The 16,536-nt window shown below is 41.2% G+C and overlaps 1 protein-coding gene across 5 annotated transcripts in view; it reads right to left on the bottom strand.

Moving 5' to 3' along the window:
• LOC133383234 (uncharacterized) overlaps window positions 1-16,536 on the bottom strand; it is a 119,556-nt gene that overhangs the window by 4,898 nt on the left and 98,122 nt on the right. For 3 of the 5 annotated variants that reach the window (XM_061623545.1, XM_061623548.1, XM_061623547.1), the window contains exons 41-45: window positions 15,726-15,878; window positions 14,512-14,646; window positions 11,010-11,162; window positions 6,750-6,959; window positions 6,143-6,263 (exon numbers count right to left, since the gene is read on the bottom strand). In XM_061623545.1, the coding sequence (XP_061479529.1) occupies window positions 6,143-6,263; window positions 6,750-6,959; window positions 11,010-11,162; window positions 14,512-14,646; window positions 15,726-15,878 (772 nt within the window). Of the gene's footprint in view, window positions 1-6,142; window positions 6,264-6,749; window positions 6,960-11,009; window positions 11,163-12,505; window positions 12,604-14,511; window positions 14,647-15,725; window positions 15,879-16,536 lie in introns of those variants that run through there. The other 2 variants (XM_061623549.1, XM_061623550.1) reach the window with 2 other exon arrangements.

Raw genomic sequence — 16,536 nt, 5'->3', positions numbered from 1 at the left:
ATTTCCATACTAGAAAAGTTTGACCTGTTGAATTTCTGCCTGCCATATAGCTGTTAAAGGCACATGAACTGTCGGTGCGTGCGTATAGATACCACACAAGTAAGAAATTCTGGTGTCGAATAGATCCAATAAATAAGCCAGGCCAGGCAAGTTTCTTGTAAGAGTCTTTACTGACAAAAGACATTAAACACAGTTCTCTCCAAATGACTTTCCCCCCACACCAGAGCTTCTGCAAGAGCAGCTTCTTATCTACCAGGTTGCCCTTGCCAACCACCTGCTGGCCTTGAGGAACCTGGCAACCCCTCTTGCTCTGTTTAACCCGTTTATTGCAGGTTTCCTTCTTTCACTGAAAAACCCTGTCTGTGTGTCTCATAGCCTGCATTACTGATCAACAGCCCCCACCTGAGACTCACAGATTTCAAAACTACATTTATCTTATTTTACAGTCATACATTACAAGTTCAATACACATATATATACACATCATCTTGTTTCTCTTTACAGTCTCTATTTCCATTTCAGTTTTGTTTCTTTATTCATACAAGTTTTACAGAGTCATTTATATCACGCACGTTAAGCATCTGTACTAGAGATTGATACTTATCTTCACTGAGTGGTTTCGTCAGTATGTCTGCCAACATATGCCTTGTGTCACAGTATTGTAGCCTAATGACTCCCTGTTGTATACAATCGCGAATGTGGAAATATCGCACACTGATATGCTTCGTTCTTTTTGTGTTAGCTTCTGACGTTGCCAATGCGATACAAGTCTGGTTATCCTCGAATACTGTTATGGGCAAAACAGTATTCACATGCACTTCTTGAGCAAGTTGTGTAAACCATTGGATTTCATTACAAGCTGCAGACAGACCCACATATTCAGCCTCAGCACTGGATGTTGCTACAATATTTTGCTTTCTGCTGCACCAATCCAGTGCTGAGCCAGGCAATCTAATTATAATGCCTGTTGTAGATTTTCGACAGGCTAGGTCTCCAGCATGATCTGCATCTACATAACAGTCCATGCCTCCTTGTTTCTGTGCTGACAGCATTAATCCCTTTGTTCTTGTGCCTTTCAGGTATTTTTCACTTTCTCAAAATGTGCGTGCCCTAATTTTCTGTGCCATTCATGTATACAGTTTTCGTGTATGTTTTTATTTACTCCTATCCAGGCACATGTGGGTTCATCAAGCTTGCTCTCTACCATAAACATTTGGTTCTGTAATTTCCCTTGCATACAGATTTCACCATCTTTTCTCAGAAAACATCTATTCCCTTCAAATGTAATTTTACAACCTATTTGAGCTAGTTTTCTCACCGATAGAATGTTATATTTTAAACCAGAAGCTAATAACACATCTGTCAATATAGTTCCCAAATTACTTAACCTGAGCGTGCCTCTTGCAATTGCGTTCTGAGTTGATCCGTCAGCCAGATAAATCTTCTCTTGCACTGGCTTTGATGTGTAAAATAAACTAGAGTCTGTGATCAGGCAATTAGACACCCCGCTGTCGAGAAGCCATTTAGAGTTAATTAGTTTATTATCCTCCTTAGCAATAAAGTTCACGCTTGGTTTCCGATGTCCAAAGTCCCTGTTATTTCTCTTCTTACTTAAACAATGTCTCTGTATATGTCCTCGGGACCCACAAAAATAACATATTTTATTCTCTTGCCTGTTTCTTTGATATTGTTGTTGTTGTACAGCCTCAGTCTCTTTTATCTCAGTCCTCTTACTCTCTTGTCTCCTATTCCATTCTTGTTGAAGTTTCTGCTCTATAAAGTCCAGAGATAAAGTTCCGTCTGGTAAAGTCTCCAAACTAGAGACCAGTACATCCCATTTTTGATCAAATGAAGATAACAGTATATAGACCATCTGAATGTCACTATGATGTACTCCTCTATCTTGAAGTTCAGCAAATAATCTACGAAATTCAGCCAGATGCTCTGTCATAGTCACTTCATCTGTAAAACGCATCTGATAAAGCTTCCGCGCTAAACACAGCCGGCTCCCTGCAGTTTGCTGCACATGAGCGCCTCTTAGCTTCTCCCACATTTGATTAGCTGTCGGCTCATTACTCACCAGCAACAGTTGAGAATCAGACAGCCCCAGAGTAATAAAAGCCTTCGCTTTCTCGTCTTTCTTCGTCCACGCTACTGAAGGAGCTGCCGGAGGGGGGTTTTCTACGACATCATTCAAATCTTCTTTAATCAGAACTGCTCTCATTCTCCATTTCCAGCTGGAGTAGTTTACAGCATTCAGTCTCTCCATCGGCATCCCGGATGACAGGTTTACAGCCATGTTGTCCACTCTTTACTTGCCTTTTTCTTGCACTTTCTTTTCTCTGCAACAACGTCACGTAAACGACACTTGAACCCCTTACTTTGTATGATAAGCTGGGGCCATAACCCCTGTCGGTGCGTGTGTATAGATACCACACAAGTAAGAAATTCTGGTGTCGAATAGATCCAATAAATAAGCCAGGCCAGGCAAGTTTCTTGTAAGAGTCTTTACTGACAAAAGACATTAAACACAGTTCTCTCCAAACGACTTTCCCCCCACACCAGAGCTTCTGCAAGAGCAGCTTCTTATCTACCAGGTTGCCCTTGCCAACCACCTGCTGGCCTTGAGGAACCTGGCAACCCCTCTTGCTCTGTTTAACCCGTTTATTGCAGGTTTCCTTCTTTCACTGAAAAACCCTGTCTGTGTGTCTCATAGCCTGCATTACTGATCAACATGAACCCTGTTTCTCCTAATGCCAATCCTAAACCAAAGGCGAGGCTGCCATCTTTTAGCCACTTACCTGGAAGTAAGCCCCATTAACCACAAATACTGCTGCCTGAGTATACATGTATACCATTGTACTGTAAGTTAACTATACACTGAATTCTTAATGAGTCCCTGTTACTTAACTCCTGTAAAACAGAGATACGCCTAAGCCCCTTCACAAAGTTTTCACATTTGCCTTTCGGGGAGGGGGATTATTTAACATTCACCATACTTATGGGTTGTAGTATTTGCAGAAAATAACTTCTAGGCACTGGTGAACCCAGCACAGGAAGGGTGTATCCTGGTTGCTAGGGGAAAAGGAGAGTCAAACTATGGAGATTCCAAGTACTAGGAAAGAAGACAGAAGCAGGAAAAGTGCAGGAAAAGGGAGGGGGAAACAGAAGCTCTTTAGGACCCATGGGGAGATTCCTATCGCCTGATGTCCAAATAACACAGCTCTGATTTTGCTTATTGGCTTATAACACTGACAGGTGGGAGCAGCCAGGCTGGCTTATTTCACATAAATCACTTAGAAGGTTGCCTGCACATTTTGCCCCACAACATTCATTCTAGGAGGGCCAGAGACTTACTTTTTTCAAAAATGAAAACTCAGATTCTAGGCTACCTCTGGGGGGCACCACTGCAGGCCTTTGCAGGCACCATGGTAACACCTCTTGTAGACAATACTGGCCTATATAGAGAAATATTCTGACCTACTCTTATGCTGCTTCCCGTGTTCTCTATGAAAAGCCTCTCTTGACCTCTGCTTGTACAAGCTGCCTCTGCCCAATTTGAGCTATTTTCAACTCCCATTGCACATACCAGGCCTTTCCTGAGTGTCCCCTGAGTCAGGTGAGGCTGTAGGAAAGTTACAGTTGGGAGGGTCAGAAAAGTCTCAAGTGGGTGATTGTATTTCTTCTCATGCACCTGCTTCTCCCTCCCCGACCTGTAATGGTAACTGTGAGACTCTGCACACAGAAGCCTCATATCGATGTTGATCTACTGCTGGATCACAGGAGATGAAGGGACTGAACAATGTCCAAGGTCCCACTTCTTTGGTTACATATGGCAGCTATGAACTGGCTGGGGTAATGGGAGGCTTCTGCTTTCCAGCCTCAAGCACTTGCAAGCTTGGAAAAGTTACTTTTTTGAACTACAACTCCCATCAGCCCCAGCCAGCATGGCGCTGGCTGGGGCTGATGGGAGTTGTAGTTTAAAAAAGTAACTTTTCCAAGCTCTGCACTTAAGGCAGGGATGGGCAACCTGTGGCTCTGGAGATGTTAGGCCAGCAGCGATGGCATGGTGGGGCTGCACCACTCACCTGACCTCCAGCCAGTTGAGTCGCTCCAACATAACGGGACTGAGAAGGGGATGGGAGCAGCAAGGTTGGCGTGGCACAAATGTGCTGGCAGGAGCGCCAGACTGGGTCCACAGGTATGCTTGCACCATGCCAACTTTGCTGTTGCCACACTGCGCCACCTCTCCATATGCTGCAGTGACTCAGCTGGATGGCGGTCAGGTCAGATGAACAGTGCAGCCCCACCACGCTGTCTGTCCGTTGCTGTGTTGGACTCTATCCGTAATCAGCCCCAGCCAGTGTGGCCAATGGTCAGGAATATCTAGAGGGCTACAGGTTCCCTATCCCCGAATATAAGTGAATGCACTCACATAAAGATATAAAGGTTTTTAGATACATTTGTTAAATCAAGAGCTTGTTTTCCATTATTTGGGACATTTAAGGATCTTGGCTTCTGCATCCCATTTCGCAGATAAACTATCAACAACATTGCAAGACTAACAGCCTTGTGCTATGAGCCACTTTGGTGGAATCATGTGGCCATTTAACCTTTCATAGTCATTTAAAACTTTTGAGTGGCAATTCTAACTACAGAGAGAGGTGGTTCTTTGTATTTATTTCAAAGGGGTATTTTTTAATTCCCCTTTTATATCCGTGCTAAAGAAGTAGCTAAATTTGAATAAACCAGCGTTAAAAAACATGCTAAAAGAGCACATCTACTGTCAACTATTTAAAACAAAATTAAAGAGTACATTTTTTAAAATGCACCAGGAAATCAAATAAATAATCTATTCAGCACCAATACACTTGTTGGACTAGATGAGTCTTAACTCCCTTATGAAAAGCAGCCAATGACAGGGTATTCCATAGTCTGGGTGCCACTACAGAAAATACTCTCTCTTTTGTACCCAGTCATCTAACAGATGAGTGCATTCTATAGCCTATAGCAACGGTTCCCAGCCTGTGGGCCATGGATCCCTGGGGGCCCACAGTTATTCCAAGGGGTCTACAAAGCTTCACAAGTAATCGCTACATGGCCAAAGAGGAAGAACTACTGTCTTTCTCTCTTTCCTGCATTCACGCTATCCAGGATATACATCTGAAGTCAGAGAATTTCTAGCTTCAAGCAAGCTAAGTTTGCAGGGACAAATGCCTGTTTTTTCTCCGGTAACTTTAGCAGCAAGGGTGGGAGGTGGGGAGAGGATGGGCTAGGTGAACAACAAAGAGACAATCCTCCTGAGTACCATAGAGGTGAGCAGCCAAGGGGAGAGGGAGCTGGCGGCAAGCCAGCCTGCTGGCTCTGATTGGGTGGTTCTTTGTGCAGGCATCTGAGGTGCCAAGGCCAAGCAGGCTGCAGGCCGGCCATGGCATTTCATCGAGGAAATGGGAGCTACCATGTCTTCCCTCTCCTCCATACCATCCTCATCCCTCTCCCATAACCATCCAGGAGCACCTTGCTGCCCAGCTCCATCCCCAGCCAGGAGGGGGTTTAAAGCCATGCCTGTACGCTAGAAGGTGAGATGGGGCCATTGCCACCGCCTTTTCTTCACGTCAAGGCTCCTAACCCCTCCTTCTTAGAGGCTTCTAATGCTCCGCTTGTCCCCCTCCCCGTTGGTATTGCCTACTGGAGGCTCATCAGTTTTAAGGGGAGCACCGTTTGCCGTCATTTGGTGCATGGGCTAAATCCCAGTGTGGAGCCTATGCATTATGGCACCCTCAGACAAACGCACCCTTGGTGCCCACTAAGGCTCCCTGGCTCCCCCCATTTGTTTTTTTTAATGAGGGCTTAAAAAACAACCTTTTGTTGTTTTTTGGTTGGAAGGGATTGCTTCTGATGTAGGTGTTCAGCCTGGGTTTATTGTTTTGGTGGGGTAATCAGTTTTGTTTCTGTGAAATGGGTATTTGTGTGGTGTCCACGAAATGTTCTTAGATTTCCAGATGTGCCCCCAGAGCCTATAAAGTTGTGGACCCCTGAGCTAAATCAGTGTAGTGTGAAAACAGTGGAAGTTGGATATTTTTCAGGAAGTAATTTAAAATTAGTTGCAACCAGCTGTCATTCAAACTACATTTATTCATACCTGCAGGGGAATTTCTCTGGGATATTGCAGCTTCTGAATCATACAACTGATGCTGCAGCTTGTTTATCCTCTGGAAAGCATCCAGTTTTAAACTGCGTTCCTGGGTTAGCTGACTTCTTATCTAAAAAGATACTAATTTTTTCTTAGTGAACAACACAATTCCAAACCTTTATATCTTTATTGTCCATTTCTGAAAAGAAATCCAGAAAGAGTTAAGGAAGGAATGGGGAGCTGCTAACTTTCCACGTACAAGTACAATTAGCTGTTGCCCGGTTAAGCAATTTTTATGAAAATACGGGTGTTTCCAGAAGGGTGTTTATTGTGAGATGGGTGCTGCTCATACATACATGTTTTTTCACAGGGTCCACTCATCATTGGCATCCAATATTCTTGTGCCATTAAATCTAGATTTACCTTTTCTGGGGGAAATCCAGTAAGGTTTTTTTTTTAAAGTCAGCAATCTGTTTAGGATATCTGAATGGCCCATTTGCAGTATTAAGCCCCTGCCTGGGAGTACCTCAGACACAGTCAAATCAGGATTGCTCTTTTAATATATAAAATCAATCCTGGTACAAGTATTACAGAAAATAAGTATTTATATGCTTACTTGCTGGATTTCTTTTTGAACTTTTTTTTCCTGAAGCTGCTTTGTTTTAGAGGATCTTTCAGTTTCTTCTGTCAGGCACTGAAGTCTCAGTTCTCTCTCACCAAGGTTTTCCAGCATTTTTTCCAAGTTTGCTGTCTTAATTAGATCTAATTGCTGCTTTTTCCGAATTTCTTGGTTCATCCTGTGTTCTACCTCCTGCAGCAAGTGTCCCTTTGCAGAAAATATCAACAACATGAGGTAGCCTCAACATGGGTTATATCTAACTAAATCATACTCATTCATTTCATTTATTCCAGTAGGTTTACCCTAAGTATGACTTAGTTGGATGGCATTTAGAAGGCAGAGGAAGACAATTTTATTGCAAACATTTATTAGCCAAGAAGTTTTTATTTTGAAGAATTCCTAGTTTAAATCTTTACTATGTTGACAGTACTGACATTGTTTTAAACTATGCAATATGTATTACAATTGCATTATTTAACCTTTGTCACTATTGATCAGTTTAGTTGTGAAAATCAATGTTTTTTTTAAATATTGCAACTGTGTAGGTGTTGGCACACTTCCACCCTAAGCATTCCCCTGTGTATCTGAGAAAGAGGCTATTTTATTTATTAATTCAGTAAATCTCTAAGCCACAACTTCATCCAGAACATGAATTCTAGGGTGGTATAAATAAAAATCAAATATTAAAACAAGTGATTAAAAAATCAAAACATAATAAAATCTGAGCAATGAAAAATGGAAAAGGACTGCCTTCAAGTCGATCCCGACTTATGGCGACCCTATGAATAGGGTTTTCATGGTAAGCGGTATTCAGAGGGAGTTTACCATTGCCTCCCTCTGAGGCTAGTCCTCCCCAGCTGGCTAGGGCCTGCTCAGTCCGCAACTGCCAGCCGGGGGCAGTTTGCCCATGGCTGCACAGGTGACAGGGCACCTAACCCCTGAGCCACTCAGTGTGGGGGTGATGTTTAGCTGGCCCTTGACACCAGGAAGACACAAGCAGGGATTTGAACTCACAGACTCTGGACTCCCAGCCAGGCTCTCCTCCCCACTGTGCTATACCAGCTGTGATCTGAGAAATAATAAATAAACCAAAAAAATGTTTGATCAGCTAAGCCAAATACAGTAAAATTTAAATGCCTGGGCAAATAAAAATACGTTAGCTTTGGCACCAAAAATAATACAATGCCAGCAGCAATCTTCTCAAGGGTATTCCAAAGCAGGATATCACCACCAAAAAAGCCCCCCCTTTCATGATCAGATCTTAATTACTATAAAAGTTGTGATAGTTGTGTTGGGGAATGGGATACATTAAGAAAAAATACATTTTCACATTTCACAGAGCTTTGTATTTTTTTAAAAAATCATTTTGAATGATCTTGAACAGTTTTGCTAAGAAGAGGCAAACTGTAATATATTCCTTCTATCTGTGATTTAGCTGGTAACAGTGATGCTTGAAGAAAGGAATACTTGTCATATTTATTCTGTTCTCAAAATGTGAGATGGATCGACAAGGAAACATAAGTAAATTCCTATGAAAATCCTCTCTCAGCCACTGCTGATGAAGTCTTATTTTATTTATTTATTTGTTATTAGATTTATATCCCACCGTCCTCCCAGTAGGAGCCCAGGGCGGCAAAGCCTTATACTGTACTTTTCCTGATTGCATTGTCCTTCCCACTGCCCCTTGTGTTAGTTAATGGCAGCATTATTCCACCCCCTCCCCAGGATTTTAATTTCTAGGTTAAAGCCATCTCTGGAATCTTCAGTTGTGGTGTGGGTGTACATATCACAAATCCCAATGTTTTACATAGTGTGGCTGCAACTCCTGTATAAGTAAACTTTCCCAATTGCTAATGGAGGGGATCGCTTTGTAAGCATAACCTTGTATGAACAATTTATTTAAGAACAATTTAAGAACAATTTATTCCTACACTGAAGTGAATGCAGAAAAAAAATCCAAGTAGGAAGCGCCATGGAACTCCTGTGCCCAAAAAGAGCACAATCCTTCTTTTGATTTGCCAGTTCCCCACTTAGTATGAGCCTAATTGCCCCCCACACACATACTCCTTGATTACATTAGGAATCCTCTTAATGTTTAACACTTCATCATCATGAATTTTATTGCATTATAGCCATAGGCTATATTTATTGCAAAATACAGAGAGAAAAAATTTAAAATAAAATAAAACTTCCAAGAACAAATAAAACAACAGCAGAATATATCCAATTTAAAAACTGAATATACTTCATAGTTCTTAATATGGCTACCCCACAGCTTTTTCACTGCCAAGGCAAAATTGGCGACTGGGATTGTTTAAAATTGTCTGCTAAAAGTTCCACTACCAACTCCTGGGATGGTCTACCCGAGCATAGCTGAATATAATATGCCAAGAATTTCCTTCTGGGATCCTCATACAAGGGACAATACAACAGGTAATGAATTATGTCTTCTATCTGGTCACACCCATAAATGCATTTCTGTTCATTCGTTTGGGTTCCTATGTATCTCCCCTCAAGATATGCAGAGGACATCACTTGAAACCTAAGTTCTGTGAATGCCCTACGAAGTTGTGCATAGGTCAAACCCTCAAAATAACTGGATCTTGCATGATTAACGTTAAGTTGGGGGTACCAGATAGAAAAGGGTGCGGCAACTATTGTTGCCCTGTATTGACTCACATCATGATCAAAGATCCAATTCCTTAGTGTGGGTGGGCAAAGGCTTAAATATTTTTCCATGGAGAGGTTATAAATCTCTAGCTTTGCTAGACACTGGTGGGCCCATCCCCTATTCCTAAATTGCTCAAACCAATAGAGCTTGGTGAGGGGCTGATCATCCATCTTGCTTAATCTACATCAATATCTAAGGTAGGATAAATCAATTCTTGCTGAAATTGAGGGTAAACCAAGTTCTGCTCTAAGGTGGGCTGATGGAGCCCCGGGGGGAAGCCCTCATAAACTTAGTTTGCAAAACCTCTGTCTCATGTTTGCCTGATTCCCCCCAAAGCTCTGCACCATAGAACATTTGGGCTGTGATTTTGGCAACAAAAACCTTGAGCGCAGGATTAATTAGTTGGCCCCCTCTGGTATAAAAAAACTTTCAAATTTGGCTAGTTGATCTGGCACATGAAAGTTTAATTATGTCTAAATGATGTTTCCATGACAATTTCACACTGAAACATAAGGCCAAATATTTGAATGAGTGAACTTGTTGGTGCCCAACTAGTTGGAATTTGGGGTCCTCTTGCAAAAAAACCATGATCTTGGTTTTTGAATAATTAATGGTTAGTTTCTCCTCTTTACAAATCTTTCTAAAGTTAGCTAACATCCTTTTGAAACCGATTTTATTCAGAGATAAAAGGACTAGATCGTCAGCATAAAGCAATACTGATATTTTACAATTGCCAACACTTAGGATGTCCTGTGTGCAACACTTTTGAGAACCACTCATCTGTCTTTAGAGTATACGCAAGAATATTAAATGGGCTAGTTCTATGTAATGTGTTTTGCATGGACAAGTAGGGCCCCCAACAAAATGATGCAGTGCATCCCTAGTATGTCAGTGTTATCTTGGCCAGCGGTGGCTGAGGGAGATGGGGAAAAAACAAGTTAGCACCAAAGACAGGAGAGCAAACCTTATTTTGTTTTGGAACATCTAAAAGTGCCACCAGTGTGCATGCAAGAGAATGGAGCATGAGGCTTATCCAACTTTGTACTGAATTTGGCCTAGGAAGAGGTGTAAGGAGAGCTTTTTGCTACAACCTGAAAGATATGAGGGATTTTTGACTGGAAATCCAAACCAGTCTGATCTGCAGTATTAACAGTGCATTGCATTGCAGGACTGCAGATTAAGTACCCGTCTTTCAACACAGCTCCCTAACCTGCAATGTGAGGATAAAAGCAATAAATAACATGATCGCAGGATTATTGTAAGCTACTCTCTCTGCTTCAGCCCAGCCTGCAATAGGGTTGCAGGATGATGTACTTCTGTAAACCTTGTGGTTTCCTCTACTGATACACCAGGTATGAATAGTGCTATTTTAGCTACATAAGGACACTTACTCCTGAGCTTTGCAAATAGAGGGGATGATCTGAATGTGCTATAGATATGAATGCAAGGATTAATCTATCATATCATTTAAGAAAGTAGTAAACTTTATTAAAAATGGGGGGGGACTGCACAGAAGGCAACAGGAATGGAAGAAAATAATTTCACTTGCTGTATAGAAGGTTTTGCAGCAAAGCTTGGTTATGTACCTGTTTGTCTAGCTGTTGCTTCAATCTTTTATTCTCAGTCTGAGACTGTGCCAAAGCTTTCCTTGCAGCCCGCAGCTGCTGCTGAAATAAAATTGCCTCTTGTTCTGCCATCAACTTGGATTTCAGATACTCTTTTTTGTTTTGAATGGCCTCCTGTGAATGCAAAGGGTTCAGTAGGATGTGAAGTAGAGATTCAAGCCACAAACCTTTTTGCAAAAACTGCACTGGATTACTTATGAGCAAGTGTCCTGCAAAATATTTAATTATTTGAGTTTGTGCCATTTAACATGAGGAAAAAGAGGTCCCACTTGTTTGAATTTCATGATGTTTTTGTGATACTAAAGGATATGTTTAAGAGGTCACTATCTTTCTGATGGAAAATAACCATATACAGTGCCAGGTTAGCTTAAGTAATCCTCCTGGCCTGCGCTTTTGGCAGAGGGTTGATTCACACAGCCATTTATAGGTGGTGAGATGTAATGCAATGAAGTGGCATCTTACAACTACAGCACATGTCAAGCTTCTGATTTTGCATTATGTAGCTGCAATCAGGCTGAACACCAGATGGCATAGCTATTATTGGACACTTTTTTAGTTGTATGATTATTTTATTTTATTTATTTTTATTTTTATTTATTTATTTATTTATTTATTAAATTTATATACCGCCCGACTAGCAATAGCTCTCTGGGCGGTGAACATAAAACAGCATAAAAATACAATAAATAACAAAACAATACTAAAATACAAGCAACAATCCAACACAATAAGCATTTTTAAAATTAAATCAGTGTAACTTAAAATGCTTCAGAGAATAGGAAGGTTTTGACCTGGCGCCGGAAGGAGAGCAGAGTCGGCGCCAGGCGTACTTCCTCAGGGAGACTGTTCCATAGTTCGGGGGCCACCACTGAGAAGGCCCTAGATCTTGTCATCACCCTCCGGGCCTCCCTGTGAGTTGGAACCCGGAGGAGGGCCTTCGTAGCAGAACGTAGTGCACGGGCCGGTTCATATCGGAAGAGGCGTTCCGCAAGGTATCGTGGTCCCGCACCGTATAAGGCTTTATAGGTTAATACCAACACTTTGAATCTAGCCCGGAAACATATTGGCAACCAGTGCAAGCTGGCCAGAACAGGTGTTATATGCTCGGACCGCTTGGTCCTTGTCAGCAATCTGGCCGCCGCATTTTGCACTAGTTGTAGCTTCCGAACTGTCTTCAAAGGTAGCCCTACGTAAAGCGCATTACAGTAATCCAAACGTGAGGTTACCAGAGCATGTACCACTGATGTAAGGTCCTCTTTACTCAAATAGGGACGTAGCTGGGCTACCAACCGAAGTTGGTAAAACGCATTCCTAACCACCGAGGCTACTTGAGCCTCAAGTGAGAGGGAAGAGTCTAAAAAGACTCCCAGACTACGAACCCGGTCCTTTAGGGGGAGTGTAACCCCGTCCAGGACAGGGTATATATCCACCATCCGATCAGAGAACCCGTCCACCAACAGCATCTCAGTCTTGTCTGGATTGAGCTTCAGTTTGTTAACTCTCATCCAGTCCATTGTCGAGGCCAGGCAACGGTTCAGCAAATCGACAGCCTCACCTGAAAAAGATGAAAAGGAGAAGTAGAGCTGCGTGTCATCAGCATACTGATGACAACGCACTCCAAAACTCCTGATGACCTCTCCCAACGGTAGCAAGACAATCATGTGACCACGTCACCCACCAAAGGAGAAAAGTTAAAGCCAGATCTACTCATTTCATAACTAATCTATTAAAGTTCAATTGGCAGAGAAAAAGAGGCAGACTTTGAGTTCTTGTCCACACATTCATCAGACCCACAATCCTCTAGACATACTGACTAACAGAATAATCCTAATTACAGAAATCCTAATTTAGGCTGGTTTAAATTATGCCAGTTTAAATTACCCTTCAATGAAACTCCAGTCAGGAAGAGACCAGAGCTCCTGCCGGGAGGAAGGACGGGACATAACTCAAATAATAAATAAAATTTATCTGGGCTGTAAACCACCCAGAGAGCTTCGGCTATGGGGCAGTATATAAATGTAATAAATAAATAAAATAAGAGTTTGACTTGCACCACCCTTTTTGTCTACTAGGTCTGCCAGGTTGCTAGGTCATTTGTCAGAGCTGAAGGGAGTTTGGAATAGATGTAAATATCTCCCTGCCCTGTCCTGCCCCTGCCACTCCCCCTGCCACACCCCCAGAATGACCCTTTTTTTGACACTTAAACCCACATAAATTCTGCCAGGTTAAATTCTGCTGGATGAGCCAGAGTGAGTGATTATCACCAGCGTATCTTTGGCTCAGCTGGGGTGAGAGACTTACACTGGTCCAGCTCCAAATCCACTGTATCCAAATTCTCTCATCCCAGCAGATCTTGGGTTTCAATTGTGTTGTAATTTATATGCAACTCACCGCTCATGCGCACTCATGTCTAACCTAGGGCATGTGTATAATTATTCCATCTCTCTTCAAAGGGAAACATAATGAAAATCTGTTGAGATTACCTGACTTTTTTTTCTTTTAAAGCAAATTGTCTGAAAACAAAGGCAATCCTTTTACCATGGGCCATATGAGACTTGTTTACTATGGGCCATATGAGAGGAGAAATTTGGTTTGGTTTGCTTTTTAACGTGAACCTTCCTAAGTTGCACTTCCTGAAATAATATGTGAACCAAAACACAGCTGTTCTTCAAAATTTGCACTGCCCTGAATTCTCCAACCAAATAATGTGGACAAAAATGTGTATATTAGGGGAAGGTGTGCATACAATACATATATTAGTAAAAACAGCATACAAAAACTGCATATTACTGAAAACAGCATTCAAAAACTGCATTATATTAGGGAAAATGGTTTGCAAAAATGAGTATATATGGGGAGAAATTCCCACTAAAATGCTTGTGAAATTTCATGAGGATTTCTTTTCCACAAAAAAATTGCAAACTGATATGGAACTGTGGAGGACTGAACGTAAAGACTGGAAAAATGAGAAACTGAGAAAAACTGAAATTGGCACATTCATCCATCCCTAGATACCACACACAAAGTTGCATGATGCCCATGCAGACTTGATGGCTTGCTGGTTAGTCATTGCCTGCTTGAACTGGCCCTGGGACTTCACATGCAGTTCAAACTTTTTTGTTGGTTAAAGATTAAATGGAGGATTTATCAGGATGCAACTCACTCTCTATGCACTCACTCACTGGCATTACTTTGGCTAACCAAGTACAAGTGACTGAAGCCTGTCACTAAAGATTACAAAAACCGGTCAGCATAAAAAAAAATAAAAAAGAGAGAAAAGAAGGGAAAAAATCCCAAAATGTTGTAAGCAGATTTCTTAAGCAAGAAATAAATCTGCTTACACCATTTTGGGATTTCTCTCTCTCCTTTTTTCTGGCTCCTTGTCACTAAAGAACAAGTTACTCCTATTATTTGAATTATTTAGAATAACTATTCCAACATGCTTTTTTGTAGGGGCTCTCACCTTCTCCATTTCTCTCACCATAGCAGGCAAGTGTGCTTTTTGCATTGTTTCTTTCCAGCAGCTCATAGCCTTCAGCTTGCATATCAATACCCTCAAATGGCTGTTTTCATCCTGTAACTCCTGCAAGTGCCCCTGCTAATAAAGGCAGACAGTTCCTCTCAAGGGAAGGTTCTGACAAACTCACCATCTCTCCAACAGCTATTTGACTATGCAGTTCTAAGAATAAGCATCAGAGCCTATACTTGTGAAGAAATAAACGTGAACATTCAGCAGAAGCTCAAGGTACTATAAACTGCACGTCAATAACAATGAACCCTTAACTGAAAACAAAATACTTACTCTGTGGCTATGATCCAAAACCAGTGACTTTGGCTTATCACATGGAACATGATTACATTTAAATTTTCAATAATAAAATAGTATTTTTTTAAATGTACTTTTTAAATGTATATTTATATACATATTTTAAACACAGATGTTTGTCAGCTTCAAGCCTTTCAAACTAATTTTATTTTGTTGGTTTCAAGCCAACTCATATTTATTTATCAGCTAATATTCCACACAACTTTGGGTCCGTAGACAATGGCTAATTATAATAATAATAGGGTTGTTGTAAGAATTATAAGTACATAATGCATGCAAAGCACTATGAACTCCTGAAAGCATTATACAAACGTTAAGTGAGTCAGCATTATTACTCTCCATATCGCAGGTGGAGAGGAACTAGACAGCTGGCTTAAAGCAATCCATTAAGTTCATGATGACAGAGCAAGATTCACACCAGGGATTTCCTGATTGGTCCTTGCTCCCTTGGCCACCATGCAACACCAGCAAACAACCATAACATACGAAAATCACTTAAAACCAACTCTTATAACACCTATTAAACAGCAGAAAATAGCAAACATTATATTGCTTTTGGGGAAACAAAACAGGACCAGCAGGGTGTCCCTGCAGTACGTCTCTACATGAAAAGCATTTCAGAAATGAACTGCAACTACTGGGTTTGCTTCTTGCAGATGCCAGCCCCTACCTCAGACCAGAAAAGCTTCAGCTTTAGGCCCTCAGCAGGTGATTTAAGTCCCCAAAGTGGTTCATGTAGGAGGAGACTTTCTCCAACATCAATAATGTGCTCTTCCAAGTTCTTTTGGCATTGGGTATTTTAGAAAACAGATTTTAAAAATCTCACCCACACCCACTATATACCAGCTTACCTGGGCCAAATGTTCTTTGAGTGCGCTGTTATCTTTTGTGGAGCCAAACTTTTTCTTCAAGTCAATCATTTTGTCCACTCCTTCCCTTCTCACTTCACTGATAATTTCAAACATACGTTGGTTCATCCTTAGGCGATATTCATCCACCTTCCCCTGCAACCACAACCAAGCCAGTATTTGTATATATTGCTTAAATTCATATACATTACAAGAAGGTATGTAATTCTATATGATTTTCAAGATTAAAAAAAGACATCTAATTTCTAAAATTATAAAATTGCTATTCAAGTGCCACCTCATGTTTTGTAAAATTGCTTTGCAAGTGGCACCTTGTGTTTTGTGAATGCTTCATCAACTCAGATTTTCCTTTATTAATCCCACTCCTGTAGACAGAGACTCAAATGAATCAGTAAAATTGACACAGATCTCTGAAAAGAAAAGCTTTGCTACAGTGAGATACTAATTTCACCAAGTGGATAGCAAAGTTGACACTGCCATTTTGTTTTTATTTTGGGGAGAGTTATATTATAAATCTGAAGGGAGGGGGTCATATGGCACAGACATCAAACAAATTTAATGAGAGGAAACAAGGAAAAGTCAGAGGCAGGGTGGGGTTATTGGGGGATAGTGGGTTAATATTTCAGGAATTCACTGCCCTTTTTCCTTTTTTGGCTAAATGACTAGATGCTGCTTCTGTTCTTGAATTGAAGGGAAGGGGGAGTGCTCACCCTTCTAAAGATTAAAAAAAATAAAAAATAGAACATGTAAAAGATATTGAAAATGGCATCAGCATCAATAGTTTGTGATATCA

The sequence above is a fragment of the Rhineura floridana genome, chromosome 4, assembly GCF_030035675.1.
Source record: "Rhineura floridana isolate rRhiFlo1 chromosome 4, rRhiFlo1.hap2, whole genome shotgun sequence".
Classification (NCBI taxonomy): Eukaryota; Metazoa; Chordata; class Lepidosauria; order Squamata; family Rhineuridae; genus Rhineura; species Rhineura floridana.
This window is presented reverse-complemented; position numbering and strand designations above follow the sequence as displayed.